This window comes from Protopterus annectens, chromosome 2.part0, assembly GCF_019279795.1.
Source record: "Protopterus annectens isolate FY-2018-M chromosome 2.part0, PAN1.0, whole genome shotgun sequence".
NCBI lineage: Eukaryota > Metazoa > Chordata > Ceratodontiformes > Protopteridae > Protopterus > Protopterus annectens.
Genome location: NC_056728.1, coordinates 1,159,782,460 through 1,159,809,340, shown reverse-complemented (window position 1 = coordinate 1,159,809,340; position 26,881 = coordinate 1,159,782,460). Strand labels below are relative to the sequence as shown.

At 40.7% G+C, this 26,881-nt stretch overlaps 1 protein-coding gene across 2 annotated transcripts in view; it reads right to left on the bottom strand.

Annotated features, from left to right (window-relative positions):
• Positions 1-26,881, bottom strand: part of ABCG2 (ATP binding cassette subfamily G member 2 (Junior blood group)) — an 897,562-nt gene that overhangs the window by 41,822 nt on the left and 828,859 nt on the right. For both annotated transcript variants that reach the window (XM_044061359.1, XM_044061358.1), the window contains one exon: positions 20,501-20,592. In XM_044061359.1, coding sequence (XP_043917294.1) covers positions 20,501-20,592 — 92 coding nt within the window. The remainder of the gene's footprint in view (positions 1-20,500; positions 20,593-26,881) is intronic.

The following is a 26,881-nucleotide window of genomic DNA, read 5'->3' as shown; positions in this document are numbered from 1 at the left end:
TATAAGGTACACAGTACATCACATGTATGTTCCCCGCATACAGAGGAGGGCATAAAGGAGATGACCAGATGTACCATCCTCAGAAATGACAGCCCCATTAGGAACACCAGTCCAAGGAGTAGAGAGGTAACCAATACGTCTCGAAGAGAAAAGGACCAGGGTGAGGAGGGAGTAAATACTGCAACAGTGAAGAGAAGGACATATACCATTATGGTAGGATCTTACACAATTGTACTATCCTTCCATTTCACTGTTGCAGTATTCTTTACAATAGGGAGAGTGCAAAAGATCAGGGAAGAAGACAGGGAAGAAGAAAGACCAGCAGAGCTCTCTACAAACCCATGAAGGATAGCCCTAGCAAAACCAGCTCTAGCTCTGGAAACTCCATTCAACTTGTACTGCTTGGTAAATGTATGCACAGAAGTCCAGAAAGATGCCTCAAGAATACAGTTAGTATCCAAATCTTTGAAAAAGGCACCAGAAGAAAGGAATAACAAAAAGAAATGGCTTTAGAAATCCAAGAAAAAATAGTTTGCTTGGACACAGTCAATCCTAAGGACCTAGGATGAAAGGAATCAAAGAGCTGATCAGATTTACAAAATGTCTTAGTCTTATAAAATAAACAATAAACTCCAAAACTCAAAAAGTAAGGTCAGAGCGAACTTATCACTGTCAAGCAATAACCACTTAGAAATTTACGCGTTTCGTCCACCTTTAATGTTTAATTTTCTGATGAAGTTCACAAACATTAAAGGTGGACGAAACGCGTAAATTTCTAAGTGGTTATTGCTTGACAGTGATAAGTTCGCTCTGACCTTACTTTTTGAGTTTTGGAGTTTATTGTTTATTGGTTTGCTAAGTCTTATAAAATAAAATCTGAGTTGTCTGTGCACATCCAATGTATGCAGCACCTTCTCATTGGCAGGTTGTGGAGAGGGAAAAAAGTGGGCAAATGAATAGAAGGGAAAAAAGAGGGCAAATGAATAGACTGCACAACTCGTTCACTACCTTGGGCATAAAAGAAGTATTAGTACAAAGGGATGCCCTGTCCTTATGGAACACTAAAAAAGGAGGACAGACCATAAGGGCTTGAAGCTCAGACACCTGTCTTGCAGAAGTAAGGGCCAACAAAAGTACAATCTCCCAAGAACAATGCTGTAAGGAAGCTGAAGCTGCAGGCTCAAAAGGAACCCAAGTCAATTTTTCTAAAACAAAATTAAGATCCCAGGGAGGAGGAACAAGCTTCCTGGGAGGCCTAATATGAAGGACACCTTTAAGAAATTGTTTAGCTTCAAATCTAGAAGTAAAAAGAGGTGACAAAGGCAGACAAGCACAGGCATCTGGTAAGTGGGCCTTAACCAAAGAATAAGCCAACCCGGCATTGAACAGTTCACACAGATAAGATAGAACCAAAGGAACATCCACAAAAAGTGGATCCAGGTTATGAAAAAAACAGCAAACAGAAAACATCTTCCATTTGGACAGCTAGGATTTCCTAGTAATGTGTTTCCTGGCCTCATGCATGACCCTAAGCACATCCTCAGAAAAAAGGTGTCTATGTGGAAACAAAATCCTATCACCCAGTGTCATTTGAAGAGTGGACAGGTGGGGACAGATGAGCGATCCCTTGTCTTGTGTGAGTAGGTCTACTCTATGAGGTAACTTGTGATGATTGCCCTTGGCTAAATACAGAAAAAGAGGAACCAATGCTGTGTCAGTCAAAAGGGAGTCACCAACAAGATTTTGGGAGCATCCTGTTGTATTTTGAACAGGAATTGTAGAATGAGGGAAAGAGGAGGAAAGGCATATAGAAACATCTCCTTCCAAGAAAAAGTCAGGGCATCCACCTTCTAAACCACATGACCTGGGACTCTAGCACAAAACAGAGGTAGTTGTCTGTACAGAGGGGAGGCAAAAAGATCCATTTAGGAATGCCCCACTGGTGGACAATGTCCAGAAACACATCCCCTGTGAAGCATCCATTTGTGGGATTGAGTTATGGACCTGCTCAGAGAGTCTACCACAATGTTCTGACCTTAGGGAATGTAAACTGCCTGAGGTGTCATTGATATTGGATAGCTAGTTCCCACACTAGGAATGCCAACTTGGCCTCCCCCCCCATTTGTTGACATATCACATCACTGTGGTATTGCCTGTAAGCCCCTTGAGAGGTTCTGGGCAGAAAAGAGGACGAAAGGCCTGAAGAGCCAGCAGAGGAGCTCTCATCTCTTTGACGCTGATGTGGTCTTTCCATTGATGAGGCAACCAGACTTCCTGCACCTTTAGGGAGCTAAAGATTGCTCACCATCCCACATCTGAAGTATCTGTGAACAGCCCTTGAGAGGGGAGGGAAGAGGTGGTTAAAAATGGAGAGCTGGATTGAGAGTCAACTGCTGAATCTATCACTGAAGTTCCAGCTTGAGACATGGAAGAAAATAAACTAAGAAATCAAGGGGATGAAAATGCTGAAGCCAAACTGATTTTAGAAAAGACTGAAGTTTTCTCATGCGCAGCTTGGCAAAAGGGGAGTATAGGAATGGTGGAGGACATAAATCCCAGAGCTCTCAGAAATTCCCTGGCTATTATTGAAGCCAAAGGAAAAAGGGAATGAAAGAAAGAAATGAGAGTTAGAGCCTCAGGAGGAGGCAGAGATACCAGCATTGGAACAGTCTGGATCCTGCACCCCAAAAAGACATGATCCTATGAAGGAATCAGAAAAGACTTTTTGAAATTTATAGTGAACCCAAGGCTCTGCAGAAGGGAAATGGCAAAATTAAGACTTTGTAACAAGATCTCTGGAGAAGATGCCTAAAACAGGAGGTTGTCCAAGTAGTGAAAGATTTGGATCCCCCTTAGACTGCAAAAAGCAATAACAGGAGTGAAGCATCTGGTGAATACCCTTGGGCAGTCGAAAGGCCAAAGGGCAAAAAGCTTAAGCCTTTTGACAGAATCAGATTAAGTCCTCACATTTCAAACAAATGTTCATATCTCTGGAACCATAGGGGTTATAAATGAAATATAAATGGCAAACTCTTCAGCACAAGCTGTTTTTATAGCAGTAGTATTTTTTAAGTTCTAGGTCTTAAATCAAGGTTTATAAGTCGTAGTAAACACAGTAACCATTACATTTGTAATATTCTGTAAACAATTTACAATATCTCAGCAACCACTCAAGTTACACACATACTATCAGCAGTATTTTATTCATCTAGCTGAGAGCTTTCATATGAGGCTAAGGAGTTCTGTCTGTGTTACTTGGTTGTTGAGATATGTAGAAAAATGTGAAAATTATATCTATATAAATTAATATTATAAAAACAACGGTTAATATCTCTTTACCTGCACTAGACAGAGGTCAAATATTACTGTAGTATAGTTTGCCATTATGTGAGCTTTATGACGAAATCCTTTAAAAACTTGTACATAGCATTGTTTTGGAATCATTGATGCAAACATAAACAAGCACTATTTGATGCCTAGAGGCGCTAGTAGGAGTTAACTGCAGATGCACCTGGAGGGGTCACTCGGATGTAATGACAATAGCGAGCCACCATCACTTAAGAATGGCAAGCCACCTGGGAAGACGTCCCTAACAGGGGAAGAGCAGGCATCTTCCCTTCAGAGTCAGGGAGATCCAAAATTACTCGACAGGCTTGAGAATGAAAAGCCAAAATGTATCTGGACATATGGGTCTGATAATTGACAGACCTAAAAGCCAAGGTGGCAGAGGTATAGACCTTCTTACCTAGCCTTTCCATAGTTCTGCTCTCTTTATCAGAAGGAAGTAACAGTAGAAGGCAGAAACTGAGATGGCTTGTCATATGCCACAGACAACCACAGAGGGGTCAGCAGAAGGACACCTACAGAGAAATTTACAGTCCCCAGGCACCCTATAAAACCTGTCAGGTTTCTTGGGAGCAGGGGGCTGGGAATCTGGAGATTTACACACAGCAGAAAAGGCATCCAACAATGCAGCCAAAACAGGAGAAACAGCAGAAGGTCATAATACCATTTTTGAACCCCAGAAACCTGGGCACAATCCCACTTAAAGAACTCCATTGTTCTGCAGATTGTGTCCCCAAAAGAAATATTCACAAAAGGAGTGTCAAGACTTGTGGACTCCTCTTCCTCAGCCCCACAATCCAAAGGAGAGTGAATCTAAGATGAATAAGCAAAGGATTTCTCATCTGAATCCACGTCTTCCTTAGAGGAATCCTGATCTCTGGGTCTTTTGAGACGAATACAGGACCAAGAGGGAGCAGGAACAGAAACTCCATGAGGAGGTTTCAAAGCAATAAGGGCATTAAACAATCCCTGAGTGAAATTCTGCCATTCACTCTGATGGTCCTTAGCAGCAATAGAAACATGCTTTGTTTTTTGTTTATTTTTCAAAGGGACGTCCACCTTGTAAAATTTAGAAGGTTCAGACTCTGGATGGCATTCAATAATTGTAGTCAGAAGTTCCTCTCTAACCAAAATTTGTGAAACACCCCTAGGCCCTTCATAAATAAGAAACACCCCTAGGCCCTTCATAAATATTCAGCCATTGTTCCCCCTGAACATCCGAAGCAGATGTTTTCAAGGCCTCCAGGGATGTGCATGAGGTTAGATCCATGCCGGCTTCTGAAATGGTCATGGCAGAGGAATCCAATGGTGGAGCCAGGTGATCCTCTGGGCTTTCCTTAGCCTCAGGAGAGATGTCTGGCATTGGTGGCAAAGTGGAAGAATTGGACCTAGATTTCTTGCCCTTTTTCCTTCATGGATGGCTGACCCTCGGAGTGGGAAGTTCCTTCCATAGTGTCATTCACTAAACGCTTAAGACCTTGTTTCTCCAAATACAAGGTCAAAGAGGAAAGCCAACTATGGGGAGTCTTTGGAAACAAAGCCTGACAAACAGAGCAGGACATATGGTCATGGGAAGTGCCAAGACAAAATAAGCACTGCTCGTTATGATCTTCATGGGGAATCTGTTTCCCACACTAGCATTTAACCTTTCTGGATGGCATGAACCCCACAAGCAACAACAAAAAAAGACAAAAAGCTAAGGGCAAAAAACCCCACTTATTTGAAATGTCTTGGTGAACCAGCAAACGAAGTGGGCATGCAGGCTGACAATCAAAAGATGGCATTCATACTGGCAGCAAAGACATTCTGAGGATGGTATATCTGGAAATCACCTTTATGCCCTACACTATACAGTGGAGCATATGTGTGAGTTATCACATACCTTTTAACAACCTAAAGGCTTTGGTATACTGGCCAGACATTGGGCCACCCTTGGAAGGAGATCCCTATTGTAATGAATACTACAACAGTGAAATGGAACAACATTTAGCCCTTGCAGATCATGCTATGGTCACGTCTTTATTGTAGACATACTTTTAACAAATGATCACTAGATGGATCTTTACATTATCTGTATACACTGCAAATAATAATATCACTTGCATTATAATTGTAAATAACATAGACATGTATTGTTCCTAGTTTGTTACTATACTATGTACAACTCTGTATTCTGTAGTCTGTATAACATTCTGTTTGTGTCTTGTACCATGGTGCCAAGGCTGTGGATGAAAAGGTCTGTTGGCCAGTCCACCTACTCAGCTATTAAAATTTAAATAAATAAACGTTCTATTCAGATCACACTGATAATTTTCATACTAAAATATAATATAATGAGATGTAAGTTCAGATCATGCTGTTAACTTTCATACTAGAATATAATATCATGGGAGTTAAGTTCACTGATAAATAAAAATCAGTCTTGGCTGCTTGTCTCTTCAGAAAACCTTTACCTTCATCACCAGAACTGTCACTTGTAATTCTGGAAACTTAATCGTCAACCAACAATGTGCTGTCATGTTCTACCTTCACAACTGTATTAACATCAACATTACTTGAATAGACTAATTGGGGGAACAGAGCATGGTTGTGGCTAGGGTCGAAACCAAAAAGGTACAGGTTGTGGGAATCCTTATAAGGAATCTGCCTTCCACACTGACACTTGCCCTTCCTAGATGACATGTAATCTCAGCAAAACAACAGTAACATAAAAATTAAAGAAAAAACCCAACATGCACTTAACTGACTTGCAATCAACAACTTTGCTGTCGAGCAAACAACAGAAGAAAGTGTTCAAGCTGGCAGCAGAAAAGTTCTGAGAATGTTACATGTTGATGTCTACTTTATACCTGACATTACTTTATGGCCAACGTTGGATGGGGACCTGTGAGTGATGTCACACATACCTCACAATAACTTTAGACATTCTGGACAGCCTGCAGCAGACTCCCTCATGTTATGTATACTGCAACATATGAATAGAAGGACATCAGAGGATATCAGCACTGTAGTCAGGAATTCAGAAGACTTTGCCACATTGTGGTTAGTTATTTTGCGTGATGAGCAGTTATGCGCAGGGAGATTCAGAGGCACACTTGCTGCTAACTAGGGAGGGCAAACAGCAGTGTTACCTACGGTGTATGTTAATGACCATACAATCAGATGGTAAAGCACAACACTATTAAAATAAGTTCACTATTAAAATGAGGAAAAATAAGATGACCGAGTGCTTCATAAATGTATAAATGCTGGGGCATGGAGGTGCACCACTTGTGTTAATAAACACTGCGAAATCTCCATATTCATGCTAAGGAGTTGTGAAAAAAATATTAGGGGTTGCTGACACATTAGTAGATGTGTAACTGCAAGAAGCTCTTACTGCAGTTATGAGCTGCAATGGTGTATGTTGTTGGCCATGGAGATGGTGTCATCTGTGTGCTTAACATTTCATGAACTCCGCAACATGAACAATGTGGATCAGTACTGTGTGGACAGGGAGACCATGCAAGAAATTGTGGACATGTGTGAGTCTCATCTGCAGTCCTGTAGGAATCACACAGCAGCACCTATCTCACTGAATGTTAAGGGATGTGTGGCTTCACGTGTAATAGTAACAGGGACCTTTCAGCAACCTACTGGGAGCAAAGTGGGGGTATCACAGACATCTGCCTTGAGAATGCTCCATCAGTTTCACAATGCCATGCTTCAGTATGTGAAGAAGCATATTTGGTTCCTATGTAGCACAGGGAAGAAAGGGAACACTCTGCAGGAATTCTATGGTACAGCGCACTTTCTTGAGGTACTGGGGCCATAGAGTAAATCCACATTGAAATAAAGGCCTCACATGGGGAACTAGGAAGGAGGTATGTGAGCCACAAAGGGTATTACACCATCAACTGTCAGGTAGTGCTATAGAAGTCCGGCTGATGACACCCATCAGAAATCCACAGAAGAGACCAAGGGTACAACTATGCACACTCACAAACAAGAAACATCACTGAGTGTATTTGGGCTGCTGAAGACATGCTTTCACTGTCTGAATTCATCTAGTGGTTCCCTGCAGTATGATCCTGGCATATGTATAAAAATATTTTCAGTATGTGTAATGTTACACAATATCATGCTAAAAAGAAGTTACAGTGGTGTGCGTGGGGGGGGGGGGCAGTTGCAGAGGGGTAGCCCTTAGCACACCGGGCAGTACAGGCTGAGTCAGATGAGGAGCTGGTGGAATAATAAGCAGCAGCAGATGACCATGCTAGGCAGAGGTGAGTTAAGTATGCTGTGGCACTGCCAAACAGGGCACAGCTTACACATAACTTTAGCTAACAGTAAAGCAGATATACTACAGTAAAAGTGATACAGACAAATCCAGCACCATTGCTATTCTTGCCCATGCACAGGCTGGCCATACTATGCATCACATATAGGTAATCCAAGTAACAATGTATTAAGGGCAGGGCAAAAGTATCATTGTTTGCTTAGGTACAAAGGGAGCATAAATGCATGCAGATGTCTTTCCCAGGGAAATGTATGAGAGATAAGGACAATTAAAAGCAAGAATGCACTTGTGTGCATGGACTTTGAGTGTGGTGAGGTATTAACATAAAAGACTATGTGAGGGGCTAGAGTCACTGGATGTGTAATTTTGTGATGTGCTGGCACTGTTGTGGTGGTGTTAGTCTGAGAACCTGCTGGGATGCACCCTCAGCAGTAACTGCAGTACAGTACATCAATCTGTTGGACAGGTCAAGGTCATGCATGGTAGAGGGCTGAGCTTTGTACACACATGACAATGACAGCTAGCTCTACCAGGTGTTGCACTGGTCATACCATGACAATGGGTACATGCTGGCATGTTGTGTGATCATGAACAGTGTACATTACCAGACATGCCATTGCTGCAACTGCCATAACCCCAAGGATATTACCTGCTGGCCATAGATACGTCCGCAACAGATGTAGCTATGGAAGTGGCAGCACTGTATGAGTGTGATGTAGGTTATTCTTGGCTACGATGGCCACCATATGTGGAGGTAGCAGTGGAATTGTTTTATAAATGGCACCTCACACATGGCAGGTGAGCTTGACAGGACATGGCAGACCCAAGTATATGACTTAATCAAAATAAAAATACATGTAGGGCATTCACTCCCAGATGTCATCTTTCACACCTTGTATCAGCCTTACTAACTCCCAACGTGACTGTGGTGGTATTAGCCTGTATTTCCAAGATGACCCTGCACAAATGCTTGTTTGCATTCATTGACACAGCAATTTCAGGGGAGGGTAGTAACCATGTCTCTATCAGGCACCATTACCCTCCACCCTGTGTGCACTCCTCCACTCAAGGGGCTAGGAGCAGATCCTAACATGTGTCAGGTAAGGAGTACCACACTTTCCTGACTGCTAGTGTCTTCAGTAACCTGTCCTCCCTGTTTGTTGTGTATCTCCTGGGTATCTGCAGCCAGAGAGAATGTGTCCATGGTCTGTGTACATTACCTAGAGGCCACACTCACTACACTCCCTGACTGTGCCTGCTCACCTCCACCATCCTCTGATTCTCCAATGTCCGGTGGTAGCAATTCAACAATGGTGATGGTAGATAGAGGATCACCTGTGAGCACAGCAAGACATAATGCCCAGTGTAGTATGATCGAGAAACTAGAAGAATAATCAGTCAGGCATAGGAATAGTGGCATTTTAAAACCAAAATTTTAAATGGTATACTCTGTGCAAATAGTCATGCAGGTGGAATTCCTCATGTTTCTGTGCAACCTAAATCAGAAAGATTTAATAATGTGGACAGTGAATCATGGGCCAAGAGGAGTTATGGCTGCTGTTACAGAGGAAGAGGTCTGCATACCTGGAGCATCTCCAGTAGATACTCGGTGCATGATGAAGCTCTGCACCAATGTCCAGCACAACGCTGTGGGACCATGTGGAGGTGCCACTGCCTCTGACTGAGGCCAGAACCTCCTCAGTCTCCATCAGATGCAGCTTGACCAATGGCCTCCACCCACTGACCCAGCTTTCTTTGACAGGTGATCAGCCCTTTTTACCTGCAACATGACTAATGTTGTTGGCCCTGCAGTGGACATTCCATATGGAAGGACTTGGCCGCTGACTGCATTAATGTCTACCACCAGATCTTTCCAAGTAAGTTTTTGGTTGGCCTCAGTTAGCAGCATCTTTCCCAAAGAGCCATTGGCTATGGAGAAGGAGTGCCTAGAATAGCACCTATTTCTCTGCCTCAGAGAACTTTGTTTTGCATGTAGCTTTTTCAGTGGACTCATCTTTTTCTGCTTTAGGCATTGCTCTATAAGTAATCTCTTACAACACTGTTCTCCACACACGCACACGCACACACACACACACACACACACACACACACAGCTATATAAATATATATATACATATATATATATATATATATATATATATATATATATATATATATATATTTATTTATTTATTTATATATGGATTCACTTTATAATTTCAAAATACTGAAATACCGAATGTCAGTACTTCGAAATCATAAAGTCGAACACCCATAATCCCGACAGCACACAATCGCGAAGCACACAATCATGAACACAAACAAACCATATACCACACAACACATACATCGTCCAACCCACACTACAACAAACAAAACACACACAAACACAAAAACACAAACAAACAAACCTACACTACATGTAAGCAGGGGGGGCAAGCCCCCTGCACTCCCCATGTGGGGGGGTTGTACCCCCCACACCCCCCTACTTATATATACTAACTCCACGATTGCACAGACACAAAAAGGAAACACACACCCACACATTTCACAGTAACTCGCACACACACAAACATCATACATATACATACATCCACACATTCAGACACACTCAAACTCCCACACATAACCCTTACAAAACACTCACTTACCTTCAATTGCACCTACATCCATACACAATACACTCCCAACACTGCACGTCACGTACCGTAAGCCATAATCGCGAATTTGAGATATTCAAATTCGTGATTATGCACTTTCACAATTTTCAGTTTTCGACTTTATGATTTTGAAATACTGAAATTTGGTATTTCAGTATTTAGAAATTATAAAGTGAACCCATATAGATACAGACATATATATATATATATATATATATATATATATATATATATATATAGATATATAGATATATATATATATATATATATATATATATATATACTATGCTACTGGTATGCCCAACTGTCATACTTGTCTATCTGATCATTTTATTTAATATCAGGCACATAACATTATTGGACAAAAGTCCCCCAGACTACACCAGCATTGACATTCTCAGCCAAGGTGACATGTCAGTTCAAGACTGGCTTGAATGTATTTACATGTGCTCTGAGTATTTGGTGATGGGTATGTTAGGCTTAGCAGTCCTTCAGTACAACTGCATTAACCATGTAGTACCTCTCTCACTACAACCATCCAATAACCCATAAAAGTAAAGTCAAAGCTAGTTCATTACGTAGATAAGTAAGGCAGTGGCTAACAGTACCAATAGATTAAAAACTGAAGCTGGGTTTGGCCTAATGGCTGAGATTTTCACCTCATAGACACAAGGTATGGGGTTTGATTCTGACCTCATGTTATTGGGTAGGCTTAAAATGGTCATCCAGGGCAGTTAGCCTAGCATTCACCTATTAACATGTGAAAAAGTAGCACTATCTTTTAGAAGTTAAGATTCAGCACCTTTTAAGAAATAACCATAAGATTCATCTGTCACAGACTTCGATTCTGCTGGTCTCTGAATTCTTCCGTAGCACCGTAGTGCCTTCCCCCATGCTTATATCACACAAATAAGGCTTCCTGCACACTGTTATTATACAAATGAGGACTCAACTCACTGCTGTTTGTGAATTGATAATTTCTGCATCATACTGACTGGTCACACTCTGCTTTAAATTCTACACATTGTCATGCACCATATGGTTCCGTAGGGTATATCTTTAATTCCAAATCTAACCTAAAGAAAATGGAGTCCCTATAATGCATGCTTTATTCATAGCATATAAGTAGATACACAACTACCATGTTTTACACCTCAAAGTGCAATATTCACACATTGTCATACAGTAATTATGCATAAATGAGCTGCCTGACATGGAATGTCAGTTGGCACATCAGACAAACAGTATGCATGAAAAGTATCTGTTATTTTTCTCTCTGATTTGTCACATAGAGAAACATGTCTACAGAGGGAGAAACTGGTGCTCCTTTTAGGGCACAAAAATGGTGTATGTAAGAAAGAAAAATCTTCCTATACTTCCTACACAGGGAGCACAGTCACAGGATGTTACGGAGAGCTATGAAGGTCCTCATTAAAAGAATAAAGCTTGGAGTAGTTTGGCACAGGCAGTGACACATGCAAACTGGTTTCCTGTGTAGGAAGATGACATCTCAATCTCCTTGGCCAGTGGGTGGCTAAGGTTAGAGCTGCAGCACCCCCAACGTACTGTAAGTAACCCTTATCTTGCCTAAATACATACAACCAGCTACTGTGTGCCATCCTCATATTTTACACACTGCTCCTTCTTTCTTTGCAGCCCCAAATACTATTATAGAGAGTGAGCATCCACACAGGAGGAGTAGGACAGAGTGCGTTAGGGAGTGCTGGGGTGAGTGCACCCGCTTTAAACAGTACAGGTTTAAATGTCAATGGCCTGTTCAGGTACTATAGCTGTAGTCTAACAAGTGCAGGTTTTACTCACTACAGACACTTCTATGCTACAGTCCACAGTTCAAAGACAGCAGCATGACTGTTTGTTGCTGTTACTATGTGTGTGCATGAAGGCATTAGTGGAAATGTACATGTAGGCATTAGTGGAAATGTAGAAGTAGGCACTAGTGGAAATGTACATGTAGGCATTGGTGCAAATGTACATGTAGGCATTAGTGGAAATGTACAAGTAGCTCAACATAGTAAGGCTCTGACTTTTACACTACATGTCTTGATAGCTGTGAGCTTGATTCACCCTCCCCTCTCCCCTTGGTTGCCTATTGTGACATTACTTGTAATCTAATGTGGGTGACTGTTACACTTTTGATTCAGTACCAACAATGCTGTAGGAGAAAAATATGTATGAGCTGTATTTTTTCACTGTCAGATTGTACAATTAGCTCAAAAGATTAACACTGCTTTTTGGACTACATGTGATTGTGGGTTTGATTCTCTCCTCAATTGCTTAATGTGCCATCACTAGTAATTTAGGGGGTGTGTTTGGTGTAATTCTGAGTAAAGTACCTACAAAATTGTAAGCGAACCACACACACACACACACACACACACACACACACACACACACACACACACACACACAGATATATATATAAACATCTGCACTTTTTCTTTGTATCTGAACATTACTGTCACATACACGCTTACTATGTGCTTGACAGGAGGCTTCATGCGAACTGTACAAGTAACTCAATGCATTACGACTTTGCCTTTTGGAGTGCATCTGATAATGGCTGTGGGGTTAATTCTATCCCACAATTGTGTTATTAGTCCATTATTAGTAATTTAGCATAGGTGTATTTTGTTTTCAGTACTGTATCTGTGACATTATAATAGGAAACCTAAATATGAGCTGCATTTTTTCACTGTATCTGTACTTCTCTCTCCCCCACCCTCTTTCTTGCTGTCCTTTGTACTGTATACATTTATTTTATTATTTTACTTCTTTACATTTATTTTACAGTTATGCACAGCAGCATCTACACTTGCACATACCCATCCAGTAAGGCCTGTCAGGCCCTCCAAAAGTGCCAACATCAACACCAGCAGCACTCACAGTATCTGCAGCCCAGGCTGCCACAGTCACCTCCACACCAGGTACAATACCTGCAGCAGGTACTCCGGCCACACCTGCACTGGGCATTGGTGTTCTTGTACCTGCTGTTAGCAGTGCAAGTAAAGTGGACTGCTTTGTCACCCATTGGCAACTTACAGACACTGTGGAGGAGCTTAATGACCTAGAGTTCAATTCCTGCCCCATCATATCTCATTTGTCTGAACCAGGGCCAATGGTGAGGGAGACCAGAGTTGCAAGTAAGCTCACAATGGATCACAGCTGGCAGGGATGGCAGCTGTGCAATTCCAGCCTATCCCCCTTCCTAGTGTTACCTTCCCTTTTGTGCCCATGCCCGTTCCAGTTAGTTGTCTAATCCTCCCCATCACCATTATCTTCCTTATGTCTGTATAATGCCTCCTTCTCCACTGATCTCCCCTTCCCTCCCTCCCTCATTGAATCAGCACATCTCCTGTCAGTCATATCTGTCTGTTATGTTTGTTTGTCTCTGCTACCTACCCCTACCGTAACCCTCTAACCTTCCTCCTCTTTACTTTCCTTATTTCCTTCCCTAACTTACCTTGTCTTCATATATATATATATATATATAAAAAATGGGTACATGACCCACAAAAAAAATACAGGCTCATAGATGCATAACAGACTACTGATCTGTAAGACTCTTTAGAAGTGCAATCCTGCATTCTGATAATTATTAGCCCTTATACTTTGCAATATGAATCCCCAAAGATGGGCTGAACAAGTACACATTGGAGTAACTGCATGTTTCTCCTTTCGATGAGGGCCACTTGTGCTAAACCAGGGGTGAATTTGCAGTTACTCATCTATTCATCTAAGTTACATTTGAATAGAGCAGAAAAATATTCTGCTTTATGTGGCAATGAAAATAGTTCCACAGAAGTAGTATTCCCTGTGATACATACAAATCCCTCCGCATGTTCTGTTAATGAGGTCTCTTGAGCAGGCATTTCTGATATCATCAGACTTGCAATGTGTAACAGGTCTAACACAATACAGTCTGTTGAGGCTCTATACATGAGGCAAAGGTCACTTCTCAGCAGTTTGTTAGTCACTGAGAAGAGAGACAAGGCATTGTTTTAATGATTTAGGTCCTCTTTGTTTTTTTTTTTTGTTTTTTTTTTAGTGAGAAAGTGGTGTAGTCATTCCAGCTCTGACAAGTGTTTGGACAAGTACTTACTGAAAGGGCTATTTCTTCTGTGACTGGCCTAATGAGTACAGCGGAACTATTACACCTTTGAATCTGGATGCTATACCCTTAGATATGAGCTATGCAATGGGAAGGGACATCTTTTAATAGTGGATATATGGCAATCAAAGGACAGTTTATTTTCAACAAAGGTACCCAGATCTCTAGCTATAGGATCAATTTTCAGTAGGGTGTTGTCAGTGTGATAGTTACAAAGGGATTCATGCTTGCTAAAGGATACAGTTATGCATTACTTGGCATTTAGTTTCAGTCCATGGTTTTGGCACCAAATATTTGTTTGGGACAGGCCCTACTGTAAGATCCTGGTGCCCTCTGGGACATTTATGATGGCACCAAGTTTGCAGAAAGCCACAATCCTTTTACATTAGCAGTGACCTCCAAGAAATAAATTCCAAATAAAAATGGCCCAAGGACTGAACCCTGGGACACTCCACAAGTGATAGGCCTTTTTTAAGAGGTAGAGCCACCCTGTTCTATATCTGAACCAATTTGCAAAAAAGTTACATAGGGGTTAACATTTAACTGGAAGAATTTATCTGTAATGCCTGAGTGTATGATGGTGTTGAACACATTTGCCAGATGTGGACAGGCAGTGTGCAGTGATGTACCCTTGTCCATTACCGCAGTGATTTTTTTCAAAAAAGTCAACCAAGTTAAGTAGAGAAGACCTGCCCTAGACAAATCCAAACTATGTAGGGTCAAGAGTCTGTAGGTCACTTTTATCCTTATATATTAGTTCCACAGGCCTACAGATGAGAATGGACAGGCTTATGGGTTTGTAATTACCTGGGTCCACTGCAGCCCCAGTATTGCATACGTGAATGAGTGTTGCTATCTTTCATTCATCCCACACACAAAGCCTGTTTTGAGGGTAATGCTGAATAGCCTGTGTAGGGTGTCTGACAACTCATGATTCAGGTTAGCCAGAGGCAGCCCAGAATATTAACTGACCCCAAGATGTAGTATTTTTTTTTGGCCTTAGACAGTGCCTTGAGAATTTGTTCATGGGAGACTGGGGAAGGGGGGCAGATCTGGGAACACTGGAGAGGATAGGGAACTGAAGTTAAACCTCAATCTGTTGGCCAGTAGATTGGCTACTTCCTCTGAGTTCAAGTATCTGATATCATTTACTGTTAACTCTGTGCAGTGCTGGGCATTGGTTATGGGGTTTCTAACAAAGATAAAGAAGGCTTTGTGGTTATCTTTCAACTAGGTGGCTCCTTTTACTAATAATCTGTCTTTGGTTAACTTGATCAGGATCCAGAGTTCCTTCTATAGTTTAGCAAAAGCATTTTTGGCTTCTTGAGAGTTAAACTTATTTTTATGTGCATTAGTTTTTTTTTCTTTTATTAATTAGCCTGTTTATATTATGGTTTCACCATAAGAGTTTATTTTGAATTTGGTGTTTTATTTATATCTAAAGCAGATAGATGCATCTATGCAACTACTAACAAGTGCAAAGAATTTGTCAATAAAGGATCCCCCATGAGCAGTGGGACTGTTGAAATGGAAAGGGCTTTAGAATTTAGTCAGGTAATTCCTCAGTTTAGTATTCAGTCTGCTGGACAGGTCCAGGTCATGCATTCACATTGTCTCTGAATACTGAGGGATTGGAGGTGTTCTGGCTTAAGTCATAAGGTGAATGTGATGGACTTGTAGTCTGATTTGACCATGGAGGAGGTTACAGTAAGAGGCGAGCAAACTCTTCCTTATTGGTAAGGGCCAAGTACAAGATTTTATCCCTCCCAGTTAGGGTATGGACTAACTGACCCAAGGATGGGGTCTGTAGTTATGAAGTTCAGAGCTCTCTTGGCATGCATGTTTTAGGATGTATAAGTCTCCCAGCTGATGGTGGAATAGTAGAAGTCTCCTAGAAGAATGGTGTTTGGCTTAATACATAAGGACTCCATACTTGGTAGGTAGGAAGTGTGGGCTGAGGATGGCACGGAGGGTCCTGAAGTCAGCTATGCTGTAATAAATGGATTTGTTTATAGAAAGTTGGATGTGAAGCAATTACAAGTCATCATTTTGTCAAATGAGTCTGGAGGTGAGATTTGTTTAAGAATATAGAGACACTACCACCTTTAATGCTTACTTCTGCTTCTGTTGGGCCATGTGAATGATAGGCATTGACGCCCCTTACTGCTGGAGTGCTTTCACTCACCTTGAACCAGGTCTCTGTGACAATTCAAATATCTATGTCTTCCAAGGTAAGCAGTGCTTTTAGGGTGATGAGCTTTATTGTTAAGGCTCCTAGCACTGAAGAACAATACCATAATGTTGTCCTGATTTGTTTAGTTATGCTGGAAGCTTTAGAGTACTCACCTTGCCTAAAAAGGCAATATCTTGGTAGACAAGGATATAAACAGTATATGGAAGCCCTGGGGGAGGGGTGTAGGTTATCCCTGGCAAAGCAGTTTGGATTATCTAGCATCTCTTCCCAGGCTGATACACATTACACCCCATTAGAATGACACCAGAATCCAAGCCAGTTTGCTGAAGTCAGTTAGGTTTTGCTCATCCTGTACCATCGTACTACTCAAGGTTAGGTCTGTACCATCTCTCTCCCTCTCTCTCTCGCTCTTTCTCTTCTTCAAGCAGTCCAGGGAGGTACATTTCAAGTCATTTACACCCATGTTTACAGTAACTATGACATATATTTGTACATGTGGTGCAGAGACTTGAGTGCTTGTGTAATGTGGTGAATCCTGGCACCTGCCAGACCACTGGCCATGACCCTCTCTTTTTATTGCCTGGTGAATGGTGGAGTTTTACTCTACCTTCTCCACCTCCCTCCTGCTCATTCCTTAGGTTTTCAGCTTATACTCTAACCTCTGTTTCCCTCCCCCATTTTAACCAGTTTCCTATATTCTCATTTCCAGCCTCTAATTTGGTCAAGAAATAGATGAGCACATTTTATAATGGCCACTAACACTTTCACATGATTCTGTTCAAATTATCACACAGAGTCCCTCTGAGGTGCATACACGAGTGACATTCATGGTTCTTCCTCCACCCCTGTGGAGGCACCTTGGTACCTGATCTTACTGGAGACTCAAGTGAAGCAACAAGCAGGATATCCAATAAAGTCACCTTCTCACAATGATTTCACCCCACTCGTCATTAATAAGTTAACAACATTAGTTGTTAATAACATCTGGGACAAAAATCAGATTGTTTTATTTTATAATTTCTTAAATAGGTGGAGTAACTCCAGGGGGCCCCTTTTGTTACAGGCTAGGCCAAAAGAAAGTACATTCACACGTATTCCAATATGTGCATATATGTGTGTGTTTGCACGTGCGCATGTGTGTTTGTGTGTGCATGTGTGTGTGTGTGTGTGCGTGTGTGTGTGTGTGTGTGTGTGTGTGTGTGTGTGTGTGTGTGTGTGCGTGCGTGCATGCGTGTGTGTGTGTGTGTGTGTGTGTGTGTGTGTGTGTGTGTGTGTGTGTTTAGATGCAAATTGGCAAATCCCATGTAAAATATTGAACTTAGTAAAGTTATAAAAGAATTTTCATCAAATAAAATGCAGACTCTTAAGGACTATAGTAAAATTTTGGGGCAACATTTTTTGAATACTCATGAATCTGCAACGTGAAATGTGAGATGTCGTTGTGCAGTTTCATCTTTAAATGATTTTATGTCAGTGTGATATGACATTTCCTCACTGAAATCACCTTCTAGTTCAGACGTGCAAGAAGAGCATATTTTTTCATGACAATGAGTCTCAGAAATAAACTAGTGTAAAAATGTTGAACTTTGGTAAAAGTATAAGGAAAGAAGAACACAGATTTCAGTGGTTAGGGGCAACATTTTGAACTACTTAAATTACAGTGTTTGCAAAACAAAGTTTTCAAATTTGGTGTAAAATATTAAACTTTAGTAAAGTTCTTAGGAATGTTCACCAAATTAAAAAAGACTCATAATAGTGGTATGTTTTGTGGCAAAACATTCAGAATACTTACCCCCATGCATCACTGAGAAGTCAAGTGTTAGTTTACAATTCAGACTTAAAAATTCAAAATAATTTGTATTTACTCTGCAACATAAAATTTCCTACCTGAAATCATCCCTCAGGATAGAAATATGCAATAAATTGTGCAGTTCTCCATGAGATAGGATCCCAGAGATGGTTCTGTTCAAAGTTGGTTTAAAAACATTGAACTTTAGAGAAGATATGAAGACATGTTCACCGTAATAAAGGAAGAGTCAGTTTGCAATATTCTGCAGGAAACCTTTCAGAGTACTCGCCATAGGGATGTATGTCATGGAATTCTGAAGTGTCACTGTACAGTTTTGTCTAAACTTCTGATTTACAGTCCAAAATAGAATTTTATAACACTGCTGCACAATGTTAGTGGCATAATTCATAATTGGGGGGGGGGGGCACATGCATGTGCATACACATACTACATTAAAAACTTGAGCTGAAAATTTTCAACTGATGAAATTATGGTCCTTTGTTGCACATCCCATAGGAAATAGAAATAATAAGTTACAAATTTGTCAGCAAGCAGCCAGCTGCAGAGGACCATGGTCTTTACTGCAAGCAAGATGCTATCTTGCAGGTTTGCATAACATACGTAAGGATTGCAATTAGGTGGCTCTGAAGAGGAAGGTGAGAAATGACAATGAGTCATTTTTTTTTACTTAAAAGGTAAAATATATGCATCTGTGGAATGGGAACTAAGACATGCCATTTAGGTAATCCATATGTGCATAGTAGACTAAAGAAAAATGCAGATGATGGGGAAGCATAATAAATAACTTAGGAGTTTTTTTTCTTTACTGTTTACTTATGCAGTGGACATACGCTTTGTGCACATTACTTCACAAATGCAGCTGCATCCTCCTCAGTAGCACCTATTGGTTAGCTGTTCTGATAACACTTAGCTGGTGTTTGGGGAAATCAGCACAACAATATTACTTTTAAAGTCTAGGGTGAAATGTATGGGACAGCTCAGTGGGTAGATGTAAAGGGCTTTTTTATGGCACACATATTCTTTGTGCACTTTAAAACTGAAGTTGTGGTTATAGTCCTATACATATACTGATGGCTATTGTAAAATAGTGGGAATGGTGAAATTATATACTTTTAGTATCAGCTTTAATGTGGCTGTCAGTTTCCTATTATTGACTGCTTGGTACTGGATGGGAGTGGAGGAGTACAGCATGTGGAAAGGAAGTGTTTGTGTTACTTTTCACTCCACAGTGCAGTTTATTTGCAGCCATTATGGCTGCTTTCGCAAGTGGCATAATGACCGATGTAGTACAACATCAAATGTACAAGCATATGCCACAGTTATGAGATCAGCTTGTCTTTTTAATGTGTGATCAAAGAGACTCACAATACTGTCGCTGAGCTAGCCCACCAGTAATATCATTAAGCATAACCAAGCCCAAATGCTCATTTACTGTAAGGTTTAGCAGAGCCCTACTGCTCGGACACACCAATGCATTAATGCCACCCTGGAAAACAAAAGTGCTGCTAGCACATGCATGTACATCAATCCACAGGCACACTGAGAACTAACCAAAAAGCATGTGAATTACTTGGACTTTAACGATGAGGAACTGAAATGGAGGACACAGGCATTTTCCTTAAAAAAGAAAGGTGTTGTGTACCTTGTTCTGAAGGTATTGACTTTCTTTATGTTTTTTCAGTGCTTCAAGCAGTGGTGCATCCAGTGGTATGAAACCACCTATCTAGTATACAGTAAATACATAAGAAAAGATAAATACAAAAAATTAATAAGCTAAGGTCACAGGACAGAATATGAGAAAATGGTTCACCTTTCTGAGAGACTACACTGAGCTACAAGACTCCTGATGGACTTTGTCAGGAGACTGCCAACATGTGGATGTGACCAAGATGTACATTGTTAATCATATAACAGTATGAGTAGTGTATGTAAATAAACACATTTTTGCTCAAGAATAATGATAACTACTGGAATACACAAATGTCGCTTTAACAATATCTATACTTTGCGTAGAATAGAACAAAATCTACAATATACTTTGTTCTTACAAGTATGCCAGAAAAATGCAAAACAATATAAATACCTTGCTGAAGAACTGGAATTGTTAGGACTAGATGTTGTATCTGAAGGATCACAGTTGAATTTCAAACCAGTTAACTCGTTTACCTGTAAAGCCTGTAAAAATTACAGTCAGTGTCACATACATCCCAGGAAAATTTACAGAACTTAAAAATTGTACAGCACAAAAAAAAAAAAAAAAAAACACAACCCTTTATGTACATCTTCTGCAGCAACACACTACAATGTTAGCACAGGTTTATGAATTTGAGTAGGTCTACATTATATCTGCTTGTTAACCAGATAAGACTGCTGGGCACAGTTGCCTCTTTTTAGGGTAAGCCTTGGGTTCTCTTCAGTTAACTGACTCACTCAAAGTAATATTGTGGAAGTGGAGACTTATAAATTAATAGGTTCATAAGTTCATAGGTGTGTACTAGGCCAACGGCCCTGGAGCCTATACAAGCCTACCCCATAGAAGTGCCCTGACATCATGCCGCCGTTAGTTCCCAGTGTCTCTATCAAGTAGAGCCACTGGAGTGATCCTGGGGTGAACTTTCTATTTCCCATCCACTCATCAAGATTTCTCTTGAAGACGGCCAGTGAGGTGCTCTGCTTGAGATGTATGAGAAGTCTATTCCAGAGCAGGGGCAGTCTCTGGGTTATGAACTTGTCCCTCCAGGATGTTCTGTTGATTGTGATAATGAGGTTGAGGTCCCTAGAGCGTGTGGTGTGAAGGGATTAGGATTTCTTTAGCTGTAATATTTTTAACAGGGCTGGGTCAGACTTGGCTTTGTAAGTCAAGCAGAGATCGTCACTTAATAGATGATATGACGCAGAGAAAAGCTGGAGTTTTTTGAGTCTGTCCATGTAGGGCATGTGTTTAAGGCCTAGGATCCTCTTCGTGAGGTACTTTTGTGGCCTTTCCAGCTGTTGCAGATGTTTAGTGAGGTACATGCCAAATGGGGTATTTTACTCGATAATTGGTCTAACGAGGGAAGAGTAGAGAGAGATGATGACCTCTTTCTTCCTGGATGCAAAACCCTTGGTAATGAGATGTGCCACATAGATGGACTTTCTGACCACAGCCCTAGTGATAATCCAAATTACAGATGTCATTAGCAGCTCACGGCCTTAAACCTATTAAAATGTTAACTTCCATGTAAAGTACTTGGATTCTATTGCATACAGACTGAAGTAATGTTGTAGGATAAAACATTTGGACTAGTTACATACTTACAAATAGAAGACTATGAGGTGATTATATTTTGATTAAAAATTTTTAAACATAAGACTGAAAGGTGATCATCTTTTGATTAAAAAAATTATTTAATCACATCAGTAATACTTGTCATGTTATAATAAAATTGCCAAGTTTGCTAACAACTCCATCTTCAGAACCCATCACTGTCAAGCTCTAAGGGAGCTACAATGGCTAGAACTTCCTCAACTACTCAGATACCACCAGCTAGTCATCGCCTACAATATTCTCGGATATCCTCATAAAACCCCAGCACCAAGTCAACTACTCACTCACTACATAGCAAATTGTCCTCTCCGTTCTATTGACAAATTACTTCGATGTATCTCTAGGGTTAACAACACTGCAGGGAAAGCACTATTCTCTCACACCAAAGCTAAAGCTAGATAATTTTTGTTTAATAAGTTTCATAGTATGTTGCTGGTATTTCAGCATGTAGAACCGACAATTTAATGCTCTAATGGCATGAGTTGCAGAGGTGTATACTTTTTTACCCCATCTGTCCCCATCTCAGGAATCCCTGTCCAAATGGCTTACCGAAGCCATTTCAGAATATGGAGATTGAGAATGAAAGTATTTAGCTATGATAAGGGCCCGACAACGTATAGTACTGGCGTTGAACAAAGCACAAAACCAGCTGTGAGGCACATCGTGGTCTGGGCCTAAACAGGTGATGCAGTAAGAATGGAAATCTTGGTGTGGTATTTGCTTTCCACAGGTGAGAAAATTGTTAACTTTTTCTGACATCGGTTAGAGCAAGAAAAAAGATACCCAATGGGGTACTTAGCTTTAGAAGACTTCAACTTCAATTTCGGAAACAAAAACTCAGGTAGCGGCTGACCGGCACTCGTGAACTGCTTCTGCTTCGGGCTGCTTGGCAAGAAAGACTGATGTAATGGCGTCAGCTGCCTGTTCTTATACCAGTGAAGACCTGATGTCAGTCCTGGAGCGACAGCAACCAACGCAGAAATACTAAGCCTCTGGTATTCGGGCCAACTGAGGGCTACCCCTGACAGGATAACCCCAGCGTGTTGACTGCAACAGTGAAACACAAAGAACATCTAGTCGAAAGTACCACTTGACAAAGAGACTAAAAGCTGATACAGCTGATTAAAAATCAGTTGATCGCATGTACCCTTTTTTGTCAGTCTAAGATCGCAATACAGTAGGAATGGAAAATGTGCCATTTCCCTACTATACTGTGTCACAGAGTTGGTATATAATATTAGCAGAGGGTATAGTGCTGCAGGGGGTTGTTTTAAATTTTTTTTTCAGTCAGTTGACAATCACCTGCCGTTTTATATGGTGAACTTTTGATGGGTGGTCATACATCCATCATATATACATATATATATATATATATATATATATATATATATATATATACATATATATATATATATGCATATATATGCACACATATAGATATAGACACACGCACACACATATATATGTGTGTATGGGTTTATACGACTTTACCATGTTTTCGGAAACTCAGTCAAGACCATATGATCGAGTTTTGGACAACTTGAAATAAAAAAAAATCATGTTTTTGTTGGGGGGGGGGGCAAGCCCCACTGTAGCACCCACATCTTCTGCAAGTTATATATACCAACTCCGAGATCACACTACAGTGATGAAAGGGGTAAATTCATTCATGAAATATTCTTTCACAAACTTAATCCATCAACATGGAATACTCTCCCCTTGAAAGGTTTTGCTCTTCAAAAATGAATGAAAATCTTATATATTGCAAAAATATATCTACAGAAATGTTTCAGAGATGTAAGTTAATTTTTCTTCAGTCTTTAATCTCAGTGTTTTTCATTACCTACTTAGTCTACCCTGTAAAGTAACACATTATATTTACTGCTATTTTGTTTGCATTAACCCCGAGTAACTTCTCAGGGCGCCTTAGTGCTTACACCCGAGCGCTCTGTGAGGCGCTTGAAAATGTAAGCTGTTTCACCTGAGTGCCTTCCACAAGCACCGGTAAATTCACAGTCCCTTTTTAGCTCCACTGTTAGAAATTAATTTTAAAAAGTACCTGAACTTTTTTGTTTTCATGGTGGAGTAACATCATGTTTGTATTTAACATTTTGGAGAAAATCGGCTTGCCATGCACTGTGCATCTGCAAGCCGATTCTGTATGTTTTCCGTGAAGCAAGTGGTGACAGCCAATTGGATTCTTGCAATCCAAGCTGCCGCTTGCCAAACTACTCCACCCCCAGACCTAAGCTTTCTTTCTTTACTTCTTGTCATTGTGTGACATCGTATGTATGTCATATGTATGTGGCAATCTGCTGCTTTTTATAATAATTAAATGTATTCAGAACTTGGGTGTTGGCAGTTTTGATATCATTTTATTAAACTTGCAAAATCACGGAAAAAATGAGCGTGAGAGTAGAGAGACACTTTATTCACTGATTTCCACATTCAGTGCTGGGTCAAAACTGTTTTATAGCATCGGTGTGACCGTGGTAAATGAATGAATGCAGAGTGTGTGTATGAATGTAGATGTGCCTGCGTGTGTGTATGAGAGAGTGATCGGTAAATGAATGAATGCAGAGTGTGTGTATGAATGTAGAAGTGCCTGCGTGTGTGTATGAGAGAGCGATCGGTAAATGATGAATGCAGAGTGTGTGTATGAATGTAGAAGTGCCTGCGTGTGTGTATGAGAGAGCGATCGGTAAATGATGAATGCAGAGTGTGTGTATGAATGTAGAAGTGCCTGAGTGTGTGTATGAGAGAGCGATCGGTAAATGAATGAATGCAGAGTGTGTGTATGAATGTAGAAGTGCCTGCGTGTGTGTATGAGAGAGCGATCGGTAAATGATGAATGCAGAGTGTGTGTATGAATGTAGAAGTGCCTGCATGTGTGTATGAGAGAGCGATCGGTAAATTAATGAATGCAGAGTGTGTGTATGAATGTAGAAGTGCCTGCGTGTGTGTATGAGAGAGCGATCGGCAAATGAATGAATGTAGAGTGTGTGTATGAATGTAGATGTGCCTGCATGTATGTATGAGAGAGCGATCGGTAAATGATGAATGCAAAGTGTGTGTATGAATGTAGAAGTGCCTGCGTGTGTGTATGAGAGAGCGATCGGTAAATGAATGAATGCAGAGTGTGTGTATGAATGTAAAAGTGCCTGCGTGTGTGTATGAGAGAGCAATCGGTAAATGAATTAATGCAGAGTGTGTGTATGAATGTAGAAGTGCCTGCGTGTGTGTATGAGAGAGCGATCGGTAAATGAATGAATGTAGAGTGTGTGTATGAATGTAGATGTGCCTGCGTGTGTGTATGAGAGAGCGATTGGTGAAGGAGTGAATGAACTGTGTGTGTGTGTAATTACATTACTGTGCAAAGGGTACATCAAGAGGAGGCCATCAGAGAGCTGTTTGACATTATTTGGAAGTCATCATTTAGATTTTATTTTTTGCTCTTCTTTCTCCCCCTGTGCCTGACAATTATCAGCCCTCCCATAGATCAGGCAGCCTGTTTGCACCCAATGAATGAATGAGTGTCAGCTGCAGATAGCGATCATCCCTACTGCTGTCAGGATTATGTCTACTGCAAGTCACTGCAATTTCTGCTAAGGCTTCAGCCCCGGGAATTTTCAGATTAGTCTACATCTCCCTACATCTCCTTCACAAGCACCTGAAGTTAGACACTTGATGCATTAGACTGATACAGTATGGTGTTGACCAGATTGTTTCATTTTAGAAAGGGGGGGGGCAGAAGAGGAAAACAATGGAAAAAACTGGAAAGGGACATAACAAATATTATGTAGGTGCCTAATGTTTCCATTGGGTCTGAGGGTGCTAATTTAGCTGAGGTACCTTTTCAGCCCCCAAATCAGACACCTACACTTCCACAGTCCTCACTTTTACATTTGGCAGTGCCTATTTGGAGGCCAGCTTATCTGAGGAATGAGGTACAGCCATCAGAACCATTCTTATGTGGGTGTCTTCTTGGATCTCAGACCTGGGGCATGTTTAGAGAAAGACCTTTTGCTCATTTCTGAAGGGGAAGGTGGAATATCCACTATTTTAGTCAGAGAGGAGGTCAAAGAGTTTGGTACTGAAGTCTGGATTTCCTACACAGAGCCAAGGATTTCTTGGAAGGACAGCCTAATAAAAAAGACCAAGAGAACTAGACATAGGATCATAGGAGGTTACTCGGCTAATGGCCGTGGGACCCTTAGAAACCCAGCCAAGAGTTTATCCCAAAAAAGAAATCTCGGTCAGCACCTGTCAGCCCTGTCAGTGAGGGACACAGGTGGAACCCCTGGGATAAGTTTGTGGTTTTCCATCCAGTCATCAAGGTTGCTCTTGAAGATCCCATAGCGTACACTATATAAACTCTCCATGGGTTGTAGCTTTTTGTATAGGTGGTGGCGTGTTGAGATTTTTTACACTCCTGTGTATAAACTATTACTACTGAATGCATGCTGGTGCGTACATGCCAGTACTGGTGTATGATGGGGGAGTTCTTCTGCCCTTTTTAAGATGATGGGTTGCTGCATTTGAAAAATTAATAAGTGCCATGCATGAGACATGTCTCATTTTTATTATTGTTTGATAGTGCAATTTTTTTTTTTTTTTTTTTTTTTATTAAAGCTTTATCGATGCACATTTATTATGCATGCTGTACTTCTCTCTTGGAAGGCGGTGGTAGGGCGCTAATGAAAAGCATTGGTGGAGAACAAAGTTTTCTAGTCTATTTTGGATTATCTGTACAGACTCGGAGTAAGTTATTTTATATTATGTCTAGTCTAGCAGCATAAACGGTAGTGCATTGATGTATGATCTGAGTTGCCTTAGCCAACCATCATATGCTTTTATGAACCTTTATTTACTTTATGAATGGTTTGTGCTTTATTCTAATAGTTTGCATTGCCGTATGAGCCCCATCAGGAAGGCTTTATTTCCAAGTTGCTGTACTTGTGCATTATTATGTTTTCTTCCACGTTTTATTTCCGTGAGTTGAAAGATGAAGAAACCTTTTTTATCGGCTCTCAGTTTTTTTATTTGTTGCTTTGGCCTTTTCAATGCTTAGATGCATGTAGTGCAAAAATTTGTAAGATTCAATTATATTAAATTACTGAAGGCTATATTGATCTGTGTTATTTCATCCAGAGGAAA